Source organism: Trichosurus vulpecula, chromosome 3, assembly GCF_011100635.1.
Source record: "Trichosurus vulpecula isolate mTriVul1 chromosome 3, mTriVul1.pri, whole genome shotgun sequence".
NCBI lineage: Eukaryota > Metazoa > Chordata > Mammalia > Diprotodontia > Phalangeridae > Trichosurus > Trichosurus vulpecula.
The window spans coordinates 115,580,093-115,605,574 of record NC_050575.1 but is presented as its reverse complement, the minus strand read 5'-3'; the positions used below and the strand labels follow the sequence as shown (position 1 = coordinate 115,605,574).

Sequence of the window (25,482 nt, the reverse complement as noted above, 5' to 3'; positions counted from 1 at the left end):
CAGGAGAAAAGTGCTTTGTAAATCTTGATAACTCCCACTTAAAATCAATAAAGCAGACAGAAAAGAAGTGGGCCATGTAGAGTAACCATCAGACAGGAAGACACTCTCTGCCCACCCAGTCTGTCACACAAAGACTCATCGTATCCTATAAACAATGCCTTGCACTTCTATCACTCAAAAGTTTAAAAAGTGCTTTTGTCACAACAATCTTGGGAGATAGATGATAGTGTTACGGTCATCTCTGTCTTACAGATGAGGAAACTGAAACCCAGAGGAGGACAGTGATGTTCCTAAGCTCACACGGTCACTAGATCTGAACCCAGGCCTCCTGCCTGACTCCAAGGCTAGTGTTTTTTTCCATAGCATCATCTTAATGTGATCTGGACCTCAAACAGTCTTATCCCAGCAATTCAACAGGTACACAAATAGCTATGATTTCTTTTTAAAGATAAGTTAGGAAACCATTACAGGCTATTACTGTGGTATGAACTATAAGGGCCATAAAGATTTAAGGGAGGCAGAGAGAAGTACAGAATGTACATGTAGATGTAGCCTTTAGGAGCTGCTGACCACTGCTGCCCCATCCCCTCAGGAGCTGTAACTAGGAACAAATAACATAGGATGCAAGGGGCGGTGAAGTAGTATACCCTGGAAATGTCTCAAGTTTTCTCTTCTGCTGCTGAAAATAAGGCTGCTGTCCTTGGGAGGGAAGGTGGAAAGCTTAATGAGGTAGTCAAGGCATGGGTGGATGAGACCCCCAGAGGGCAAGTAAGATGTACCACTGTTTCTAAGGAAACAGCTAGAAAGGAGAGGAAGGTTCAAGTAGCTAAGTTCAGCTATACCTTCTGCCCCTATCGAGAGAGGAAGCACCCCCTAGTAAAAGATGCGTTAGCTTCCTATAAATTACCCAACTTAGGAAAACCAACAAAAACACAATTTTTAAGCAACTTAATTCCATGAACCACTGAGTAAGACTACAGTTCTCATCTGGGGAGGGGCAGCCCTCTATGCATTAAGGTGACCCAGAAAATTTTCCTTTTCCTCCTCCCTCATCTCAACACATGTATCCTAAGCCTTGCCCATAAGTTCCATACACCCAGAATAAGGCTTCCAGCAGACATTAGCATTTCTTGACTCTGAAGTCCAGAACACCAGAGTCCCCTCAGAGAGCAGGGAAAAGATTCAGTAGAACTCAGAGTGGAGGCTGGAGAAGAAAGGAGAAAGAAAAGAAAGAAGCCAGGAGATCTGGCTTCTCAGTCTTAGCTCTACCTGGCACTGACCCATTTTGTGATTTGGGCCAAATCACTTAGCCACACTAGGCCTCAATTTCCTCACTTGAAAAATGGATGTATTAGACTGGATGGTCAGTCCTCATGGTCCCTTCTAGCACTAACATTCTATGTTAATAATAACTCACATTTCTCTTTTTAAAGGTTTACAAAGCACTGTTCTACACCTTGATAGGCAGTGTAAGTAATCATTAAGCTCCCTTGACAGGTGAAGAAACTGGGGTGTTGAGATGTTAAGTGACTTTCCCAGGGTCACACAGCTAGTAAATGTCAGGGCTAAGGTTTGAATCTTGGTCCTTTGGTGCCATATCTAGCACTTCCTACTACAACAAGCTGCTTAAGGTTCTCTCCCCCTCAGACATTCTGATAAAAATGATACTAATACCTCAGATTTATATAGCAATATACAGTTTACAAAGCACTTGCTCCACAACAGCCCTGTGAGATAGGGAGTCCTAGTCTCCGGTTTGTGCTTAACCTCTCTCAGCCTTGGTTTCCCCTTCCGTAAAACCATGAGTTTGGACCAAATTATTTCAAGGGTCTTTTCCTTTAATGTCCCTGAAGACAACTGAAAAAAAGTAATTGAAGACCTCTAGGTCCTGGCATTAGAAAAATAACCTTCCCATTGAAGGAGGTTTCTTTTCTTTAGAACGTTCTACTTTCAAAGTTGCCTAGTGCCAAAATGCCTCAGAGTCCAGCCTCTGGGTTAAGTGAAAGCAGGTCATCCGCTCCTAGGGATGAGGGAAGGGATTATATTTCTAGCGTCACTCACCCTGACTTGGGCACCTCGTGAAATCCAGGGTTTGAAATACTAAGAATAAATAAAGGGGCTGGAGCGAGGGCGGTAAGAACTGCGGATTCCCTCTGGCAGGAGATGAGCAGCCAGCCATGAGGGGGGAAAAAGAGGATGTCGACAATTTTCCCAGAAGAGATAGAAGGAAACACTCCCGTCTCCTGTGTCAACAAAACATGAGTTCTCAGAACTGGGAGGGGCCAAGGAGTCTAATACTTTGGTTTTGCATTTGGGGAAACCGAGCTCAGAAGATGAAGACAACAGAGGAGAGGAGGGAAGAGAAGGCAGTGGGGGTGTAGTGGGGATGGAGGGGGGGGAGGGGAAGGGAAAGAAGGCAGTGGCGGAGTGTAGTGGGGATGGGGAGGAGGGGAGGGGAGGGGAAAGAAAAGAAAGCAGAGGGTACTGACTTGGAGTCAAAAGATTTAGAGTTCTAGCTCCCCTATTGGCTACCTGTTTGATCTTGGGCCCGTTCGTTTTCTCTTCTGTGAAATAAGGGGGTGGCTATCAGCTCATCTGAGGTCCTTTCCAAATCTAAATCCTGTCACCTTACAGTTTGTGGAGGCCCGTTAATGGGCCTTCGCACCCGCGTCCCTCTGTACCCTCTCCGGGAGGACTAGACTTTCCGGACACCACTGATTCTATGAAGGGCGGGCAGAAACCGACGCATCTCCTCGATTGGTGGAGATGGTTCAATCCCCGCCTTCTTGGGGCCGTTCCTTTTATCCCATTGGTCAGACCTCCAGAATTATGCTAAAATTGAGCCAAGCCCCCCGCCCCGAGCAGCTGCGACTCTCAGATTGGAGACTATTGTTTGCAGCGTTTTAACTCCAGGAAATTGACTAAAGGAGGCGGGGAAGAGTTTTACCCGGAGCTGGGCTGGGTTGCTGGGCTGGCGGCTCCAGGGGCCCGGGATGCGGAGGAGTGTGGCATCCCATTCGGTCTGGGAGGCTGGCGAAGAGGAATGACGCCCATCCCCACCTGGCATCAGGGTGGTGGCTGCAGCAGCTCAGGTGAGACGAGGAGAAATCACGCCCCAGAGCGGTCGGCAGAACTTTCCCCAGCTCTGGGGAGGCGCGGGCTGGTCTTGCGGCGTGTTCTGTGCCGGGCCCCAGTTGCCCAGGCAAAACGGGGTGGAGGAGAAACTATGTCCCGGGGTACCCCACTCTCTGATACCACCCTATTCTTCAGCAGACATATCAAAATTATAAACTTATTGATACTCCCCCCCCCCCCCGCCCCGCCGCTCGCCCTTCCCCCCCCCGCCAAGGGTGAGGGTTTAGTCCTGAATCAGCACGACCTTGGTTAGGTCGCTTTAATCATTGAGCCTTAGTTTCCCCGTATGTAAAACAAGATCGTTGAACCTGGTGATCTTGAAGATTTCTTCCAGAACTCTCGCTCTATTCTTTGATCCTAAGAAACCTGACTTTGGAGGCAGAAGACTTGGGGTTCTCAGTTCAACTATCCCACATGCTATCTAGCTATGATAGTGATATGGTCACTTGGTCAAGTCATTTAGTCTGAGTCTCAGTTTCCTCTTATTAGGAAAGTGAGGGGGATACTACATGATCCCTGAAGTTCCTTCCAGCCCTAGATCCTTTGACATCCTTATTCTGGGTCTCAATTAAGCCATCTGTAAAAGTAAAAGGGTTTTCTCCAAGGGCCCTTTCATCTCTAAAGTTATTTTTCCATGATTCTATTGTCTCTTTGGGGAAAACAAGGGTTCTTTCTCTCCCTTTCCCTCCCTTACATCCCCAGGGAAGGGATATTGGACCATCTGGAGGTATTTACAGGTGGGAAAGGTACCTGGGAACCCTTCATGGGAAAGGGTGAGCCTTTAAATCCCTGAAGTGTTTCTTGGGGTGGGTTTGGTGGGGCAAGGAAACATCTTTAGTAATTTCCATGCGCCCCACTAACGTATGAAGGATTGCCTGAAGTTTTCTGGATAGGAAGTGGCATCGTCTGTGGTGTGACTCTATATACCAGTCAAGCCCACCTTCCAAGGAAGTTCCTCTGAGGAGGTTTCAGGGATCTGTATCTGTTTCTGAGGTTGGTGTCTTGGGACCTGAGTTGCTGTGGTTACCCCCAGGGAGGTGGCACACTTTCCTGGGCCCTGGTTTGTGTGGGTCTCCCTCACTAGGCAACCAAGGGCACTCTGTCTGCGTCTCTGACAAGAAGCTGTGAGTTGACCTATCTCATGCTTTCCCATGAGCCTAAAATAATTTCCACCCATTTCTGGGGGTTGTGTGTGTTTTGGGTGGGGGAGGGGTAAAGTTGAGATAGGAGAGTGAAAGGTCTTAGGAGAACACCACAGGGATTTGGTCCAGCTATAAGATGGGCTTGTTTGGCATGTTTTTTAGAGTCACACAACAGAGAGAGAAAAAGGGAAACGGGTATAATCTAATGATTAGTATGGCGGTAGAAATCAAGTCTTCTGAGGAGACAAGCCATACAAAGATGCACAGTGGAAAGAAAATTGGACTCGGGAATCTAGAGACATAGGTTGTAGGCCTGACCCTTTGGGAAGCCTGAGGCCCAGAGAGCAAAAGTGACTTGCTCACCTTTAAAATGAGAGTTGCAATAGATGGTCTTTAAGGTTCCTTCCAATGATAACATTCTAGAATCCCCAGGGTTCCAACTCAGATTTTATTTCAACCTTTTTTCCCCCTTTTTTTGAAGAGATCTATGATTTCACACAAATTTCTACTTAGGCAGGTAGGCATCCTTTCTGCAATTTATAGTCATCTTAGAGAGTAGTCTGGGACACTGAGAAGTTAATTTACTCAGGGTCACACAGCCAGCAGGCATAGTCAAAGGTAGGACTTGAACCCAGGTCTTGTAGACTACAAGGTGAGCTCTCTGTCTACTAAGCCACGCTGCCTCTGAACTTCAGCCTTTTCTAAGCATTTCATCAGCTCTCCAGAGTTGCTGACTGGAGTGCCTCAAAACATGCCAAGTTTTGAGAGTTTCCAGGGAGATTTGGAAAAGTTGGGAGCAGATGTGTGTCATCTTGTCTAGATGATACTTTGAAAATTGATGCATGCCATTTAAATTCCTATTTCTCCCGCTTGGGGAAAGTAGTATTTTTAAAGCCTCTAGGTCTTGGCATTAGAAAAATAACTTTTCCATTGGGGAAACTCTCTTTTATTTAGAACATTCTACTTCCAGGAAGAACCAGGCCTAGAATACAAATCTCTTGTCTCTAATGAACTGTGTGATCTTGAAAAGACATTTAATTTGGGGCCTCAGTTTTCTCATCTGTAAAATGGAGAGTAATTGTCCTGACTTTTCTCTCTCTACTATGAGAATCCAATGGGAATGGATGTCAACAAGCTTTAGTAAACTGTAAAGCACTGTCATTATACTCATCTGCTCTTATTATCAGTTCCTAAGTCCTTGTAGGAGCATCAGTTTAGATCTAGATGGGACCTCAGAGGTACCCAGGCTCCAGGGATGAGGAACCTGCAGCCTCAAGGCCATATGAGGCCCTGTAGTTCAAGTGCAGCCCTTTGACTGAATCCAAACTTCACAGAATAAATCTCTTTAATAAAAGGATCTGTTCTGTAAAACTTGGACACAGTCAAAAGGCCACAGCCAGGACCTAGAAGGCCACCTGTGGCCTCGAGGCACAAGTTCCCCACCCCTGAGTCCAATTCATTTATCTTACAGAGGGAAACTGAAGCCTAAGGAGGTCGAAGTGATTTGCCCAAGATCCTGCACGTAGGAAGCTTCAGAGGCAGCATTTGAACTCATATCTTCTGACTTCACAGTAGGGCTCTTTCCATTCTATGATCCTATTTCTTTCTTGATTGGCCCTGGCCTCTCTTTCTGATATGGTCTCCCTTTTACATCTTAGAAACACTAATCTTGGACTGACCATGGGGTGCAATGTGATGAACAGCCTCCCAGCCCATAACTGGGCATCATAGACCTGGGTTTTGGTCCTCCTTCGGGCACTAAACCAGACCTGGGTTCTGGTCCTCCTTCAGGCACTAAACCTGGCAGTGTGACTTTGGTCCAATGACTTAATGTCTATGAGCCTCCCTTTCCTATGGTGGAAGACACATGACACTCCCTAATTGCCTCACAGGTGTGAGGACTGAGTGAAACAGATTTTTTGATGATTAGAACTGAGAGAGACCATAAAGACCATCTAGGCTAAGCCCCTCATTTTACAGAAGGTGTAAGGGAAGCCCACAAAGGTGGTAATTCATTCAAGGGGATTAGTGGAAGAATGATTGGACAGGTAAGGTGGGACCAGATAAATGCCATACAGAGACTGATGGGCTGACCTAGAGTACTTGACTCTAGTGTGAGGGCAGGCAATCTACCGTAAGTTCACATTTATATCAAGCATTTTTTAGGTTCAAAAAGCACTTTTCTCACAATAACCCTGCAAGGTAGTTCTTGCAAGTATTATTATTTCTAGTTTACAGAGGAGGAAATGGAGGGTCATAGAGGTTAAGTGATTTGTCAGTGGTCACATAGCCAGTGGGTATCAGAGCAGGGATTTGAAGCCATTGTCTCTCTTGACTTCAGGTCCAATACTCCTTCCATTTCATTGGGCTGTACAGTGCTTGTGCTGGTTTGATGCAGAAGAAGGAGATGCTTAGTTGAAATTTGTTTTAACACTTAAAATTCTTTTATTGATGTCTTTCATTCTTAACCTATTATTTCATCTCCCCTTTCCAGCAAGCCACACCTTATAACAATGAATGAGTGAGTGGGAGAAAGAGAGAGATTGAGGTGAGAAGAAGAAGGAGGAGGAGAAGAAAGAGAGAGGGAGGGAGGAAGGAAGGGAGGGAGGGGGGGGGGCGGGGAGAGAGGGAGGCAGTTCAGCAAAATCAATCAATGTATCAACCAAGTCTGACAGTATAGATTAGCAGTTCTCAAACTTTTTGGTCTTAGGACCCCTTTTCTACTCTTAAAAATTAATGAGGAATTCCTCCCCCACCAAAAAGAGTTTTTGTATAGGTGGGTAATATCTATTGATAGTTACTGTTAGAAATCAAGATGTCTTAGTATTATTATAAAATAGTTTTGAACACATGAATTCACTAAAAAGGCCTTAGGGACACACAAAGATTCCTGAACCACACTTTGAAATCCTCTGGTATCAGCAGGGTTCACCACCGATGGTCCCTCACTTTGGCAGAGAAGAGAGAGAGTTGCATTTTCTCATCTCTTCTACAGGGCCAACCTAGATCATAATAATTATACAGTGTTTATTTTCCATGTATTTGTTGTTCCTTCCATTTGTATTGTGGTAATCATTGTATATATTGTATTTCTGCTTCTTCCTTCATTGTGCATCTGTTCAATTAAGTGAACCTGCTTCCTATGCTTCTCTGAATTCCTCACATTCAAAATTTCTTCCAGAGCACTCAGTACTATTGCATTTGAATGACTGACTTTTAAATGTATCAGCTTTTGGTCTGATGGCCCCAAGCCTGGACGCAAGAGTGTAGTAAAATGGTTGTAAAATGGATTTTTTATGTTGAGGCATGGTTTAGATTTGATGCCTTCTGAGGTCTCTTCCAACTCTGACATCCTGTAAAGCTGGGAATATCCAGTAAGACCATTGATGACATAGAAGTAAAGGAAGCTAGAAGTATGAAGGCAATTTAGTTATCTGCAAAAAATGCAGGATGAGCCAAGGTTGATCCATTGAGAAGGGAAAAAAGAGACTGTTTCTAGATCTCCAGATCAGGCTCTTAAAATGTGCTGCCTTGGCTATGGTTTGGGAAGGGGGCTGTGAGGGGCATAAAGCAAGGCCAGAGGGGACTATAAGGGGAAATCCTACTTTTGTGAGAGGGAGGATAGAGAGGGAGACACAGTTAACTCTGGTACTTTCAGGGGACTCTGATTGATTCTTCTAGTCTCTTTGTCATCTTTTCATCCTTTTATCCTGTGAAACTTGGCCCAGCTGGCACCCTGGCACCATCACTGTTGCAGAAATCCTGCTTATTTGGAGGCCTGGTGCTCTTTTTCACAGTCATAAATGCTCTTAGAAATGCCAGTTTAGGGAGCATGGACTTTTTTTACTTGTGGGCGATGGGCAGCCCAGCCTTGAAAGGTTTTTGAGCAGAGAAGTCACAGAATGATAGTTGTGCTTTAGAACAATGAACCTGGTGACCTGTGCATGATGAACCGAAGAGGGAGCTAGTAGAGAGTGCCTAAGAGTCTATTGTAGTAGTCAGGGTGTGAAGTAATAAAGGCCTGGACTAGGGTGGGGTCACTGGAGGAGACAATGTAGGCAAGAACTCCTGGAAAGGTAGGTATATGCCTGGCCTTCCTGAATGTTCTCTTACTCCAGGGTGAGTACCATTCTCCATTACAGGTGTCTTTGGCAACCTTGAGCCAAACCTGAGGCTCTGTTGCCAAATTGGATGCCCTGGGCTCCCAGGGGCACAGCCCGATAGCATCTTTAACAATGTTGCTTAGTGCAGCCACCTGGATTCCTGCCAGAGACCAGCCCAATATTGGAAGATAAAAGAAACTATTCATCTATACCCAGGACATGTGCAGAGGGAGGAGCTAGGGCATGCAACCAAAACAAGAATATATCTGGCTGACAGGTCCCTTTGTGTCGAGCACTATTACCAACAGAGGGAAGGAAGGACAAGGATGGAGGTTTCTCTGAGGGAAACTCATCCGCCATATGATTAAGCAACTAGAACTAACATTTTATTGTGTTATCACCTTTTACCAGAATTTGGAAGAGATGATGATATATTTCGCATCCTTGCCTCCCCTGCATGGAACCAGTGCTGCATCAGGAGATGCCATGGCTTAATTGACCCAACACTGACCCCAAAGGCAGTAGGCATAGGTCTGAATCCTTGGCTGCCACTGACTTTCTAGGTGACCTTGGCAAATGCTCAACAGAACTCTCACTCACCCATTTCACAGATAAAAGTCTCAATTGTTTTAGTAGGGACTGGATGAGCACCTGTTGGATGTCTCATGGAAGGAATTTCTTCTGCTCAGGTGTGGTTTGGACTGGATTCCTTCTGAGGTCCTTTCCAATTCTCAGACCCTATAGAGCTTCAAAACCCAGTAAGTTGATCAAGGTCATGGAAGTCAAAGCACGTCAGAACCAGACGATAACTTAGTGCTTCTCTAAAATGAGCGAGTTGGACAGAATTATCCCTGAAAGAGAAAATAACTTTAGCAAAGTCGTTTATAAAAATAAAGTGCTGTCCAAATGCAAGGTCTTATGGAGAAGAGAAGATTAATTCAGCTCTGGCAAATTATTGTTGCTGTTTGCCCTTCATTCCCAAAGAGGACCAAGACATCAGGGAGGTGATGCCATGACATGCAAGTGAATTGGATTTAAGTGAGGGAGGGCTGTGCAAAGTCACCAGCTTCACTTTCTTCTCAGGAGCCATCTGAGTCCAGTGTCAAGCTGTAGATCAGGATGACTAGAGATGGCCCTGGATGACGTGGGAGACCTTGGCCTTTTTAAGCTAAGCGTCTCCCCCTGAGGTAACATCCATTCAGTGATTAAGGCTATGTAAGAAATGAGGCAGAGAATGGCCTTTTTTCTCTAGTCAAAAAAGATTAGAAATCCAGGTTCCTCATGAAGGAAATTGGATAGTGAGTCTAGGAGTCAAACAAATAAATGCCATGTCTGTCCTCTCTACTTTCTTGGATAGGATGGCAGAAGTTTGTATTTTATCCTAGAGATCTAGAAAGTGGCAGAGAGGGTAGGTTGAAGATGGGGCTGCATTGGTACTCATCAATGGCAGAAAGACTGGCCAATGGAGGTGTAGGTGAGACCAATACCAATTTTGTAGGCTAGAGATGAAATCTTTGAACCTATCTACAAGGGTACGTTGTTTATTTGGACTTACCATCAAGGGATGATTTCTAAAGACAGAAACTAGGAGGCCAGATATCGGAGTCTATGTATGTTTTAGATAGTAGAAGTAGTTTAGTAATAGGCATGAAAAACAAAACTGCAGGGTAATAAAATCATAGGCTCATAGCATCATAAATTTAGAACTGAAAGGGACCATATTGTCCAACCCCGTCATTTTACAGTTGGGCCTAGAGAGGAGGAGTGACTTACCCAAGGTCACGCAGGTATGGCATTTGACTCCACAGGCAACACTCTAATAGCAGCTACCATTTATATAGCACTTACATTCAAAGCATTTTTCTTCACAAAAGCTTTGTAAGGCAGGTCTTACAAATAGCCTTTTCCCCATCTTACTGATAAGCAAACTGAATCTCAAAGAGGTTAACTCACCATGGGTCTCAGTGGTAATATTTATCTGGGCAGGGATTTGAACCCACGCCTTTCTTAACCTCGGGCCTACTGTGTTCCCCATTAGACCATGCTACCTGGGGTAGGAGTGAGCCATTATCAGAAAGTGGCATCTTGCTGAGGTTGCGTCTGTCCCCCACCCACACTTATTTCCTAGATGCTAAACTGGTGATATTGCTCAGACAAAGAGGAAGTGGGTTAGAGGCCTGGGGGACACCGTGCCAGAAGAGCTACTGGACCCTTAGAACCTCAGCCAGCCAAGGTAAATGAAAGAGCCGGGCAAGAACATTGGCGGGCTCATCTTGTAAAGCCGGTCACCATTTCCTGACAGCTAAGCATCCTAACTGGTCCTGGCAGTCTCTCTGGAGAGGCAGCTGTCCCCTCAGGCCTAGCAGCCTCCCCTTACCCCCTCCAGACGCTCTCAGTTCATTCAGAGACTTTCAATGGCTGCTAGCGCTCCACAATTGTAATCCTTGTATCACTAATTGCAGAGCCCTGCTTTCTTTAATCACTCCCTCATGGAAATGTCAGGCCATGATACGCCCAGAACACAATAGCCCCAGCAGTGCCCAAGTCACTGGAGGGAATCTGAGGAAACCCCCACTGTTGGGCTAGGGGGAAAGGACTCTGTTGGCTAATAATGGGCTTACTCCTCCTCTGGCCTTGCTGTTTGGCATCACACCTGTGTGGCCTGCAGAAGCCAGACTCATCTTCTCTGTGGAATAAGTAGCCATCCCCTCATGCCTCGCCCTCCCCGCCCCCCATAATTACAATGACAACGGTTTGCAGAACACCTGCCCCTCACACCAGCCTTGTGACAGAGGTAGTACAACTGTTTCTTTATCTTTTTGATCCAGATGGGTGATTTTATCCATCCGGGTAACTTCCAGTGTAGAAGCTCCCTCCAAGGCAGAGCAGTGCATTTGTAATTTAGAGTCTCAGAGGGCTGCCCAGAGCAATGAGAGGTCATAGGACTTGCTCAGGGCCACACAGTCAGTGTGTTAGATGTGGGACTGAAGCTTTCGCCTTCCTGATTCCAAGGCAGGTTTTTGATATACTACACAATATTGCTTTTTATGTGGATAATAAAAAAAGATTAATAATAGCTAACATTTATATAGTGCTTACCATGTGCCAGGCACTGTGCTTTACAGTCATTATACCACTTGATCTTCACAACAACCCTGGAAAACAGGTGCTGTTATTATCCGCATTTTATAGATGAGGAAACTGAGGCAAACAGAGGTTAAGTGACTTACCTAGGGTCACACAGCTAGTGAGTTCTGAGGCTGGATTTTACTATTTTTCCTATTTTCCTGATGACTCAGAGAATTGGATCACCCAACTAGTTGGGGTCAAAGGTGGACGGGAACCAGGTTCTTGGATTCCAGGACCATCTAATGATCTTACTATTAGACCATATGCTTACAGGGAGGCAATGTGGCATCGTAGGACTCACATCTCAGAACTAGGGGACCTGAGTGTTGAGTAAACAGAAAAGTTCCATGAAATGCACACAACTCATGATGTGGAACCCCATTATTCTAGACTCAGAATAGCTGAAATACCTGGAGAATGTTTAGCTGGTAGGGGTGTAGGTCATATAATGGTATCTTAGCTTATTTGTCATCAACGGATGATTTCTAAAGACAGAGGCTAGGAGACCAGGCGTCAGAGTTTTGGGTAGTAGAAGTAGTTTAGTGATAGGCATGAAAAACAAGACCACAGGGATGGAGGTCAAGGAAGCTGCAGGAAGATCAATCCTTTCTGTCTTTGGGCTTCAGAAGTGAAACCATTTGGTCCTGATGGAGGGGTCATGGAAGTTTTATCCCGTTCTTCTCGATCCCTGTCCTTTTTCCCCCCACCCCATCCCAGTCCTTGCACTAGCAGGCTTCAGAGATCATGTCTTATTTGCTTCTGTATCTCCTTCAGTCCTTGGTGTGGGATCATGCCCATGGCAAATGCTCCTTCAGACAGTGCTGTATGGAACGTTCTCCCTAGCTTTCTTTAAGTCCTAAAAGCGAGGCTGGTGGTGACTTTGCACAGCCCTTCCTCACCTAAATCCAATTCACTGGCAAGTCATACGATCACCTCCTTGATGCCATGGTCCTACTCCAGAACAAAGGACAAACAGGATCAAAATCCCACTACCTATAGGAAGCCTTTCCCAGTCCCTCTCAATTCCAGTGCCTTCTATCTGTTAAGCTCTTTATCCTGATTGTAGCTTGCTTTGTGTATTTGTGTTTGCATGTTGCATTCCCTATTAGATTGTAAGCTGCTCGAGAGCAGGGACTGTCTTTGGTCTCTTTTTGTATCCCCAGTGCTTAGCACAGTGCCTGGCACATAATAGGCATTAATTAATAAATGTTTATCGAATTGAATTGAATGTGCATGCAGTGTTTCAGCAGGGCCTGAACAGCACCCACAGGCCCTGAGGTGCTAGCTGCATAAAGCCTGGGCCTTCTGTCCTGGGGAGGTGAGAATGAAGGGATTGGTTAGATGGGGAAACACTTCTAAGTCTTGTCTTCTAAGGAAGACAAGGAAGGAACATGGAGGAAAGGACAATGGTGAGGCTGGATGGAGCTGACTGGTAAAGGAAGCCAAAGCAGACACCAAGGAGCTGGATCCCAAATGCTTCATCTGACTAGGAGGAATCACAGAAAGAGGCCCTGGAGTGAGAGGACTTGGGTTCAGATCCTACCTTTGGCATTCACTGACTGTGTGACCTAGGACAAATCATCTCCCTGGGCCTCAGTTTCATCATATGTAAAATGAAGGCTTTGGATGAGATGGCCTCTGAAGTCCCTTCCAGATCTAAATCTCTGGTCCTTTGGCCTGTTGGAGGGGGACAGTGTGGGGGAGATGGATGGGTGGGGGAAGAATTGGTAATAGGGGAGAGAAGACAATTCACACATGGATACAAATTTAGAGGCTCATATTGATCCCTAGGATGCACAACAACTCATGAGGCTGAACCCCATTATTCTGGGCTCAGCAGAGCTAAAATACCTGGAGAATAAGTGGTGGGGCAGAACAGGATTGTGGGTCAACAAGGAGGCTGCAAAAAGATTCACCCTTTCTTGCTCCAGGCTTCAGAAAAGTACTTCTATGGTCCCAATGGAGGGGTCAGGGAAGTTCTTTCCTTTTCTTCTCCATCCCCACCCCTACTCTCACCTCAGTCCAGCCCTTGGACTAGCAAAGCTCCAGGATGCTTTTAATCAAAGATGATGAGAAATCTAAGTTAAATCTTTATAGCCGTAGAATGGGTTGGGATGAGGAAGAATGGGTGGAACTGTATTTTTTGTTGTTGTCAGGTAAGAAGTCATGTCCTATGATTTCTTTTAAAATATATTTTTATTTATTTCATTAAATGTTTCCAAATTATGTACACAAAAAATTTTTAACATTCATTTTGTAAAAATTTGAGTTCCAAATTCTTTCCTTCCTTTCTACCCCTCCCCTACCCGTTTAGACAGCAAGCAATATGATATTAATTATACATGTGAAATCATGTAAAACATGTTTCCATATTAGCCATATTACAAAAGCAAACACACCCCTTAGTCCCTCCAGAAAAATAATGTAAAAAAAAGGATGCTTCAATGTGCACTCAGAATTTATCAGTCCTCTTTCTTGGAGATGGATAGTGTCAGAGTATCTAAGTCTCTCACAGTCGATCATCCTTACAATGCTGCTGTTACTATGTACGATGTTCTCCTAGTTCTCAACTTTACTTTGTATCAATTCATATAAGTCTTTCCAGGTTTTTCCTGAAACCATCCTGTTCATCATTTCTTATAACACAATAGTATTCTATCACAACCATGTACCACAACCTGATAAGCTATTCCTCAATTGATTGGCATCCCCTCAATTTCCAATTCTTTTCGACCACAAAATGAGCTGCTATAAATATTTTTGTATGAGTAGGGACCTATGATTTTAACTTTGTTGGGGAACTCTTGGTGTAGAAACTCACTCCTCCAGTTCATGTCGCCAATTTGTCTGCAACTTAGGGTCTTAGAGAGCTGCCTGGGGCATCCAGAGATTAAGTGACTTGTCCAGGGTCACACAGCCAGGTATTTGAACCCAGGTCTTCCTAACTCCAAAGTGTTCCTTCTATCCATTATATCCTGCTACCTCTCTGTATTGTATTTTATTAGTTCCATATTATGTAGATCCCATAGGGAATATATCCCAGTATGATGGAAAGAGCCCTGGGCTTTGAGGTCCTTATAGAAAGGATTATGGAATCCAAAACTATGCTCTAGACATCCTTAAATCCAAACTTATTATTTTACAAGTAGGGAATGCGAGACTTGCCTAGAGAGGGAAGTGACTTGTCTAAGGTCACACAGGTAGTTAAGCAGCACAGTCAGAATTTGAACCCAGCTCCTGTGACTCTAAATTTCAGTGTTTTTCTGCTACCATCACATTACCTTCCGGTTCTGCCCCCTTGGTGTGCAGCCTTAAGCAAAGTCCTTTCCTCTCTGTCCTTTACCTCTTTGCCCATCTGTAAAATGAGGAGTTTGAACTAGATTGGTCTCCAAGGACCTCTCCAGCTCCAACATTCTGTGTTTTATGCTCTAACATTCTAATGTTCTAAGGTCCTTTCCAGATCTAATGTGTTATAATTCTCTGATTCTTTTCCCAGCTGGTGAGAGACCCATACAAGGTCTCTAAGGGGTTAAGATCTCTAAGTCGCACGTTCATACACACACACAGACACCCTTCTCGCTCTCTGACGAAAACTTGTAGGAAATCTGCCTGTGCGCTTCCTGCTCGGCTTGTGAAGAAAAGGCAGGGGGCGGGGAAGGGTTGAGGGGCAGAGATGTGGGTCTGGGAGGGCTCCTATGCTTTGCTGACAAAACGACCTGGAAGTGTGCCAGGGAACCCGGGAGAGATGGAGGGAGGGAGGCAGAGCAAGTTAGAACAAAGAAAAGCCGAAGTCTCCTGAGACCCGGACCTGACTGGGGAGTCCTCAGGTCTGTCCTGGACAGAAAGTGGTGAGCACGGAGTGGGGCGGGGGAGTTGAGGGGTACAGTCCTTTTGGCTGGTTGAATCAAAAAAACTCTGAAAGAATAGAGGGGAGAAGCGGAGCCAGTCTCTGAAAGAAGACAGTAAGTCAGGAAGTATATAGCAATTGGGTGATCAATATGTGTAACCCTTCGTCTCGATGTGCTGCCCCTCCTCCTCCCCTTCCTACCAGTGCATACACTAGTGGTGGGAGTTGCTGAGCTCCTAGAAGGAATGGGAGAAGGGCTAGGAATTTCCAGGGGTTACATCAGCATCCAGAGAGTAGGCAGTTCAGCCGGCTAATGGGGATGCAGCCAGGCTATAGTCATGAGACATCAGTGTCCCGGCTGGAAGGGTGGACCAGTGGGATTGGGCCAGGGTGAAGTGTTTGTGATTCAGGAGAAGCTAACTCATAGCAGAGCCATAGCTAAACTCGGCAGAGGAGCTCTGGCGTCAGCATGTTCCCTCTGACCCAAGAGACAGAGGCTGGAGCAAGTCTGATTGAGCCTCTCAGTCAATTAGAAGGCCATGGCTTGAGACTTCTTGAGATTGAGTCCTGAGTTTCCATTCTGAGTCTGCTTTGGCCCCATTGGCTTCTCATGGTTTGAGCCTCCTGAACCCAAAGGAGAGGAGAAGTGGGCAGAGCCATTTCGTCCCTTTGCAAGTGAAACTGCTTTGACTTGATTGAGTCAGAGCAGGGCTGATGGTAGGGGTTTGGAGTGGGTGGGGTAAGAGGGAGGGTACCTACCCTAAAACCCTTTTCCGGGGTTTCTGTATCCTTTGCCTAGTAACCTGGCCTCCCCCACCCTCACCCCAAATGAAAACCAGATTTCTCATGGCCTTCCCCCTGCTATGTGATTGCATGCTCCACCATCAGAATGACCTTTTCCCAGTTATCACACAGTTTTCTTTGGGTGCAGCAGGAAGTTATGTGCATAGGGGATTTCTTCTGTAGAACTCCACAGTATCTTTGGGTTGACGGCAAGCTGAATGAGGTTGTGCACAGTGGTGTTGGAACTCAGGGTTTACTGAGTTCTTAGCTTCCATTACTTTACGGGAAGCTCATGGGACTGGGGAGAAATATCGGCATTTCTTGGGTACTCATCTGGTCTTATAAATCATTTAGTCTTGCAGTGAGTGGAGTATGGCCCTTGAGTGTGGTATATCTTGTGTAGAGATGGCTGTGTGTTTGTTATGGGGCAGTGGATGACTTGTAAGAGTATTTATTGTTGGATAAATAGATGGCGTCTCCACTCTGTGTCCTCTGGGAGTCAGAATGACTCAGGTACCAGCTGATGTGGCTGAAGATTTGATAATTAGGAGTCAAGAGTACTGGGTTCTGGTCCAGGCTTCACCACTTACTAACTGTGTGACCTTGGATAGTCATTTTAATTTTCTGAGTCTCACTTTTCCCATCTATCAAATGGGATCAATAACCCTTTTTCAGGGAGGATTTAGAGCTATATAGGACCTTAAAGATCACATAGTTCACCCCATCATTTTATAGATGAGGAAATGGCACCCCAGGGGGATAAAAGAACCTGTCCAAGGTCACGCAGCTTTTAAGGCCAGACCTCAGTTTTGAACGTTGGACTGGCTTCCACAAAGGTTTTGAGGATCAAATGAGATAAGAGATGTGAAATTTCTCTGAAAATGATTCTTTATATCTAAAAAATATATAGGATTATTGTACTCTAAGGAGAAGTAGGAAGCACAGGGCTATGAAAGAGAGCATTTTTTTCCCTCCATAGGAGACGTGAGCAGCTGTACTTTACAGATAGGTAAGAGATGAGGCTAGCCCAGGTAGGTAATAGAAGCCCCATAACTTCACTGTGATAATATACCAGGGCCATATGTCCATGGTGCCAAGGGTCTTGGAGGATAAGGTACCAATGAACATGTAAAGGGCAGGTCACACCAGTGTCTTGGGGCAGATGTGAGCCTTGGGGACTTCTAGGACTCGGTAAATGAGAGGGTGACCACAAATGACTGATGTTCTACTCCCTGTAGTCAAAGTGAGATTTCTGCCCAGGGTGACTCATCCTAAGTGACAGGAAGTTCCCTTTTTTATACTCCTGGGCCCTTGTGATTGGGTTGATGGTAACTGAGAAACCACATTGACCAAAAAAAACAAAAAACCTTACTCTCTAGCTGGCCTCCTGGGGCCCCTCCAGCTAACACATTTTTCCCCCACAGGGAGAAAAGTACACACCTAAGTCTATGCAGGGTGAGTACTCCTGTCAGTCACACCCATGCTAAGATGCTGTGCCAATTAGATGCTCTAGGTGCAGGGGTGGGGAACCTGTGGCCTCAAGGCCACATGTGGCCTTCTAGGTCCTTGGGTGTGGCCTTTTGACTGAGTCCAAGTTTTACAGAACAATTCCTTTTATTAAGGGGAATCCAATTCAGTCAAAGGGCCGAACTTGAAAGCCTAGAGGGCCACATGTGGGCTCTAGGCCACAGGTTCCCCACCCCTGCTCTATACCTTCTCAGATGGAACATTTGAATTCATTCAGCCTTATGGATACTTGGAGTCTGGGCAGGACCCCCAATTATAGGAGTTGGCAAAGGTCAGTACACAGCTATTTCTGGAGAGAAAGGGGTCTCTAGGGAGCTGCAGGGCCTGAGAAGCTAGTGTGTGACTTGGGCTACAGGCAGGCTGCCTCTTAAGGGGGCTGGGAGGAAAGCCAGGCCAACTGTCAGCAAGCATTTGTAAGCACTTACTATGTGCCAGACACTGTGCTAAATACTGCAGATACCAGGAAAGGCCAAGTGACAGAGACCTGCTGAGCTCCAGCACTAGCAAGGAGGTGCCCTGGAAGGAGAGCTGGATTTGGTATCAAAGGACCTGGGTCTGAATCCTGGCTCTGATACTTACTACTTATGGACAAGTTATTTATACCTTTTGGGTCTTGTTTTCCTCATCTATAAAATGAGGAAACGGTAACTTCTGAGATGCCTTCAAGATCTTAGCTCTTTACCCTGGCTGCAGACCTAACCCTTTCTTCCCTGGATATAAAATCTCTCAAAGACTTTCTCTTCCCTCACTCCATTTCACTCCTTAGTATCTTAGAGATTCCTTCATTAAAGACAGAACTGAATCTTTCAAAGGGTACATCTGAAGGCATGAGTGAGAGAGTACAGCACTGGGAGTCAGAAAAACGGGGTCCATGCCCCCAAACCTCTTGCTCTGCTTTCATACTCAGCATGCAAGAGCAGAAAAGACACCTCACTTCCAGTGGGGTTTCTCCTTATCTACAAAATAAAGGAGTTGGTCTAGACCAGCAGTTCTCAAACTTTTTGGTCTCAGGACCCCTTTATACTCTTAAAGATTATGGAGGGACCCCCTCCCCAAAGAGCTTTTGTTTGTATGGTTCTATCTATCAATAGTTACCAAATTAGAAATTAAAACATGTTATTATTATGAAACTAGTCTTAACCTTGATGACCCCTTGAAAGGGTCTTGGGGACTTTCAGGGTTCCTCCAGGGCACTTTGAAAACCACTGAACTAGCTGGTGTCTAAGCTTCCTTCTGTTTCTAATGCTCCATGGACTAGGATGGGAAATTAAGTAGTCTGATCTTTGGAGCAGGGGTTGTATCAGTTAGGATTCCTGCCTGGAGCTCTCCAACACTGCCTTCCACCACCTCTGAAAGCAATGGAATAAAAGCCATTTGGCCGCTGAATACTCCCCACTGATGTCATGGCCTGTGACAGTAGAGTCTGTGTCTCCAGCTGCTTCAAGTGAAGAGCGATAAAGTCAGTCCTGGGAGCCGATCCACACTTGCAGCTGCCTCCTGTGACCATTTTCAGCCTGGCCCCAGGAGGGAAGAGCTGATGCCAGGGAGAGCCTACCTGGCAGGAAGAAGGCCCAGGAAAGTGTGAGGCCTTTGAGCTACTTAGGTTCAGCCTTGTATTTACTCCCCTTCATCACTCCCTTTCTTGCTCTCAACTCCTCCTTCTCTCTTTTTCTCTTGTTTATTTTATTCTTCGGAGAGTTTTTTTTTTAAAAGGAGCATGCTATAATGGAAAGAGCCTGGCAGTTTGGGAAGAACTAGGACTCAGAGGTGGGGAACCGAGGCCTCAAGGCCACATGTGTCCCACTAGGTCCCCAAGTGCAGCCCCCTGACTGAATCCAAGCTTCACAGAACGAATCCCCTTAGTAAAATGATTTGTTCTGTAAAACTTGGACTCAGTCAAAAGGCTGCACCCATGGATCTAGAAGGCCACATGTGGCCTCAAGGCTGCAGGTTCCCCACCCTTGAAGTCTAGGTTCTAATGCCAGATTTGCCATTTTGCAACCATGGGTGGATGGATGCCTTCCCTGCTGTAGTCCTCAGTTTTACCACCTGTAAAATGAGGAGTTTGGGCCACACCAGAATTTCTTAAAATTGGTACAAGTCCATGATGGCCATGGGAGTGGTATAGTGGAAAAATATTTGGATGTGAAGTCAGAAACACCTGAGGTTCCACTTGTACCTTAGACACATAGTCCCTGTGTGCCCCTGGGTATCAATTAACCTCTCTCAGCCTCAGTTTCCTCATCTGCAAAATGGAGATAATCATAACACATACCTCAGGATTGTGGTGGAGATTAGATGAGATGATGTAAAGTGCTTTGCAAACCTTAGAGTCCTATATAAAAGTTAGCTATTATGATGATGAGGACAAATTTGTATGGGTACACAAGATTTTTTGCTCTCAGAAGCCCTTAATAATTAAAATCACTGAATTTTAAAAAAATGATTACTTTGACCTCTCTTGCCCTACCACACCCACCCATGTCCTTCTTCTCAGTTGTTCCTAGTCTCTTGAGCTGCCCCAAGTCACTCATCTGGGGCTGTGAAATGTAGGAGAGCCTCAAGTAGAGAATTTAAACATTTTGCTGTCCAAGGTATAGTTTGGGTTGGGAAATACTTGATGAGAAGATTCTGAAGGCCCTGTGCAGGCCTGATATTTCATACTTCGATATCCTTGGGTCTCTTCTAGTACTAACATTTTATAATTTCACCTCTTGGGTGGTGGGAAAGCACAGCTCAAAAGACCACCTCCTCTCCAAGGCCTTTCTTTGTGCCCCCAACTAGAGTTCCCTCCCTCTTGAAATCACTTTTGATCTTGGGCCAACATGTGATTTTCATTGAGATAGGGCACTCCTTCTGCCAATATAGGCTAGCAACTCTTTTTACAGTATAGTTTTAAAGAGTTGCCTAGAACTCCAAGAGATGAACTGACCTGCTTAGAGTAACACAGCCAGCCTATGTCTAAGGTAGATTTTGAACCTGGGTAATTTATTACTCCTGGGCCAACTCTGTCCACTAGGCCCAGCTATCTCCCATTTCTACTTTGTATTTATTTCTCTGTATATGTCTTATCCCCTGCAGAAAGATATAAGCTCTTTGAGGGAGAACATGTTGAGAGTCTCTCAAGCTCCTACTGCCTTGTATTTGGGTAGGTACCCTGCACATTTAATAAATATTTGTTGAACTGAATTGAGATGGTTGAATTCTACAAATTTACATCTTACTGGATAAACTGGGACTGCCTTTTGTTTGCCCAAGATTTACCTTATTTGTATTTCTGGGTGGCATAATGGTTAGAGAGCTAGCCTCGGAGCTAGGAAGACCTGAGTTCAAATCCCACCTCTGACATATGCAAGTTTGTGACCCTGGGCAAGTCATGTAATCTCTTAGTGCTCTAGACAACTCTCTAAGATATAAATTGCAGAAAAAGTGCCAGCCTGAGTTGGTAGAAGGAGTTTCCTTACTTAAGAGTTCTCTATACCAAGGAAATCACAGCTCCAGTACCTATCTACTGCCTACGCTATCTCTATCCAAATCTCATATCTCCTGTCCTTGTGTCTCAGGAGTTAGTGAAAAATTCCCCACTTAAAATATTCTTTTTCTTTTAGGTAGTTAGGGATTTTGCTCTCTTTAAGGAGAAAGCTATGCCAGTGACTACTCTGTAAATAAAGGCATCTGCCACCCAGTTGCCATTGCTCCATCTCCCTAGGAATGATGTTTAGCCATAGGATTCCTTAAGAGATCCCTGAATGAGTCAGCTATGGGCTTGCAATCAGGACAACTTGGGCTTATATACTGATATACTTATATACTGATAATACTTATATATATGACCCCAGATAAATCACTTAACCTCTCTGAGCCTGTTGGGGATGTTATTATCTTTAGTACCTGCCTCAGTGAGGTGTTGGCAAAAGTATACTGGCACATATTTAACAACCGGCTGTCCAAAAAAATGTATGTGCAACACAGTTTTAAGTTTCATTTACATTATTAACATTTTCTCCATCACTTTCTTAAATCTAGACGATCAACAAAACAATAAGTCAAACTCCATTTGTAGCATTTGCTAATTTCCAAGGTATAAATGTTCACACTACAGATTTAACAATCAGCTTTTGAGAGTCAATACAAACTGGTTTCCGCACAGCCTTAGGTGATAGAAACCTCAAATGAAACAGTGTATGTGATGCACTCATAAGTTTAAAGCACAGTAAAAAAAATCAGTTATTGTTATTAGGTAAATAAATAATTTCATATATTGAATTTTGCTCCAAGGGAGGTATCCTTGTAGGCATTAACATTCTTCCTTTATTATGTCTCCCCTGAAGGAAGGGTGCTGAGAAGAAAAGTCATGTGACCCCCTTCCAAGCCTAGAGTGACGGTATTGAAATGAAGAGTGACTTCCCCTGCCCACCCTAACCTATGGCCATTAGCTTCCTAGTCTGAACGGTGAAGTCTCTTGGCTCTTTCACTAAGTGGCTATGAAACCCATAGACAAGTCACTGTTTTCTGGGTTTCAGTTTCCTTCTCTTTAAAATTTTAAAATTTAAAATTAAGATGCATTAATATCTTAGGTCTCCTCTATAGCCATTAAGTAAGAGTATCTTGTTATATGCTGAAGGATTGCCTCATTATTATTTTTATGTCTGGAGGAGGAAACTGAGACCCAATATGGCAGGGTGGTTTGGTTGTAATGCTGGACTTAAGAAGATCTCTGTACATGTCCTGGCTCTAATACCGCTTAATTATAAGTCAGGGAAAGACCCCTAACCTCTTTCTTAGACTCAGTTTTCTCATCTATAAAATAGCAATATGGTGCCTACCTCATAGGGCTGTTGTAAGGGAAACATGTTGTAAACCCCAAAGCATTCTGATAATGCATGTCACTGCTGTTATTCCAGATGATGAAAACGAACTGGAGGATCTAGAGAGCCAGGGAAATTCCACCTCTTCTCTTTATGGGTCCTCTCAGCAAGACCATCAGCAGGACATGGCTGAGGATGGACTTTGCAGAGCCAGCAGAGATTTCCTTGAACCGCAGAGAACTGAGTGCCCTGGTAAAGGCTGCCTGCAGCGTGTGTATAAACGTCAGTTCAGCTCTGACTATAGCATCAGCCCCACAAGTCTGGGAGAGACTCGGGGTGGATCTGAAGGGTCACACTATGGCCAAGAGGAGGACAGACTCTCAGGCCGATCTGACATCAGCCTGTACCCCATGAAAGCCCCTACTGGGCATAACCCAAGACCAGGTTCTGCAGGATTGGCAGACAGCACGCCCAAGAATATCAGTCGGTTTGGTGACAGCTCAGAGTACCCCACCAGTGCCCCCACTGGGCATTACCCAAGACCAAATTCTGCAGGATCAGTAGACAGCATGCCTGAGAGTATCGGTCAGTTTGGTGACAGCTCAGAGTACCCCACCAATGCCCCCACTGGGCATTACCCAAGACCAAATTCTGCAGGATCAATAGACAGCATGCCTGAGAGTATCGGTCAGTTTGGTGACAGCTCAGAGTACCCCTCAGAATCAGAGGCAGCTTCATCTTTGGGTGATGGCCACCCAAGAATTACCCCAACTGAATCCTTCCAGAGCCACTTCCTAAGCCCTTCGTCCCTAGAGGGACTGCAGCATACCCCAAGTGCTAATGGCAAAATGAACCCTGATGCTTCTTATGAAAAGAAGTCTGGTAGCCTTATGGGAGCTATCAACCAGACAGAGTCTGCAACCTCTCAGGACTTGTCAAACTCTAAAACCCAGATGCCCCCCAGTCCTGGCTATAAGTTTGGGAGGGAGGAGTCCAATTCTCCTTTTCGATGGGGAGGAACCCAGCCCTTGGACCAAATTCAAAAGCCCAAGAAGGAATCCAGTGCAGTGCTTCGTTCCCAACTCAGTGGTTCATTCTGCCCCTTCAGTCTCCCAAAGAATAGCACCCCAAAGAGGCTGAACCAATCCAGGGCTCCCAAGAAAGGGATCAATGTGCCTGCCCACTCCTCCTCTGAAGTCTCCAAGTATGGCAGGGGGCAACTGAATTACCCATTGCCTGATTTCTCCAAGGTGGAGCCCAAAGTACGGTTTCCTAAAGACGAAGAGAGCTACCGCCCTCCCAAAGGAAAGAACCACTCCAGGCAGTTCCAAGGTTCCACGAGACCTCTAGTCTATAAGTCCCCTGCTGAGATCGTTCGGGAGGTGTTGCTCAGCAGTGGAGATAACTCCCCTCAGAAAGCCTCTTTTCCTTCCTACATTGTGGCCAAAGTGCCCAAGGAATTCAAGACACCTCAGCAGGCAACAGAGTTGGTGCAGCAGCTTCAGGTAAACCACTCATGGCTCCCTGGTCACTGAGGAGGCAGCTTCATTGCCAGAAGAGTCTCAGGGTCCCCATGCTTGCCCGCCCTTGACATGAAGCTCTGAGGCTGAGCAGAAGGCACCTCTCAGGTCCCTTCTGTCTCTACCTTCCAAGACTAATGTGAATACAAACATTATAAATTGGATATGTGCATGCCACTTAATGATCACGGCTTGAAAAAGTCAACATTCTGATGGCTTAGGGTCCAATCACAGCCATTTGGCTATGTGTTCATTTAGTTCCCATGGGTCCCATTTTAAAGCCACTAAGAATGAAATCAACAGAAGGAAAAACAAATGGTAAGGAATGATTTAAGCATTATTTCTTAATTGAGAAGGACAGGAAAGCTGACCTTTGCCTCAGAAAGACCTGTATTCAGGTACTGTCTCAGACTCATCTTGTGTCTGCGTGACCATGGGCAGGTCCCTAAATCTCTCAATGCCACGGTCAGCTCTCTGAGACTGTAAATTGCAGCGTGGAAGGCAATCTGCATGGGTAGGAGTTCCTTACTGGAAGCTCTTTGTGCAGATGAAATCACAGTAAAACTTACAGAATTGGGAAATGGCCAGTGTCCATTAGCATGGCCTTGTTCTGCTATTTATTGTGTAATTACTCAGGGAGTATCATGCTAAGGTGATGTAGGACACAGGATCGTGTCATGTGGCTGTTCCATTTGGTGCCCAGGCTAATAGATGTCCAACTGTGCTGCCTTTCCCTGCAGGAGGACTACCACAAACTACTCACCAAATACGCAGAGGCTGAGAACACCATTGACCAGCTGCGGCTTGGAGCCAAGGTACTGAATTGAGATCATTAGGATTGTGTCTGCAGTGACCACGACTGACCCGAACACAGGTAGCATCCCTGGTTCTTTAGAGAGAAAAAGTGGCCTGCCTAGTGAGAGTCAGCCCAGTGTCTGCGCTCAGAAAGGGTTTTGCTCCTCTAAATCTGAGCAGGTAATGTGGTATAATGGTAGCCACCTTAAGCTTCGCAAAGTGCTTTATGAATATGTCATTTGATCTTCACAGTAACCCTGTGGCTATTATTATCCCCGTTTTACAGGTGAGGAAATTGAGGCAGACAGCAGTTAAGTCACATGAAGATGGTCTAGTACTCAGGTTTAGTACTCTACCCACTGAACCACCCAGCTTCCTACTAGAAAGAACACTGAATTATGAGCCAGAAAGCCCCGGTTCTCATCCCAGCTTTGCCACAAGCTCAGTCACTTTGTTTCTCTGAATGTAAATGGGGTTAATAATATCTACCCATCCCTCTCTCACATCGTTATCCTGAGAACTCTGCAAGATGAAATAACAGTGAAAGTGCTTTGGGAATTACGAATTAAAAATGAATAAGGCTAGTTTATATTTGTAGGATTTTTTTTTTTGCAAAGGAGAGACAATCTAGAATTTCTAGCCACATGCCTCTTGTGCACTTTCTACAGAACATCAGGCTCTCCTGTCACTCAG

The 25,482-nt window shown here is 45.2% G+C and overlaps 1 protein-coding gene across 2 annotated transcripts in view; it reads left to right on the top strand.

Moving 5' to 3' along the window:
* Positions 1 to 3,043: 3,043 nt before the first annotated feature.
* AKNA (AT-hook transcription factor) overlaps positions 3,044 to 25,482 on the top strand; it is a 71,699-nt gene continuing 49,260 nt past the window's right edge. The window contains exons 1-4 of one of the 2 annotated variants that reach the window (XM_036752956.1): positions 15,296 to 15,357; positions 20,748 to 20,814; positions 22,571 to 23,979; positions 24,735 to 24,809. In XM_036752956.1, the coding sequence (XP_036608851.1) occupies positions 20,775 to 20,814; positions 22,571 to 23,979; positions 24,735 to 24,809 (1,524 nt within the window). In that variant the 5' untranslated portion in view covers positions 15,296 to 15,357; positions 20,748 to 20,774. Of the gene's footprint in view, positions 3,093 to 15,295; positions 15,358 to 20,747; positions 20,815 to 22,570; positions 23,980 to 24,734; positions 24,810 to 25,482 lie in introns of those variants that run through there. The other variant, XM_036752955.1, reaches the window with a different exon arrangement.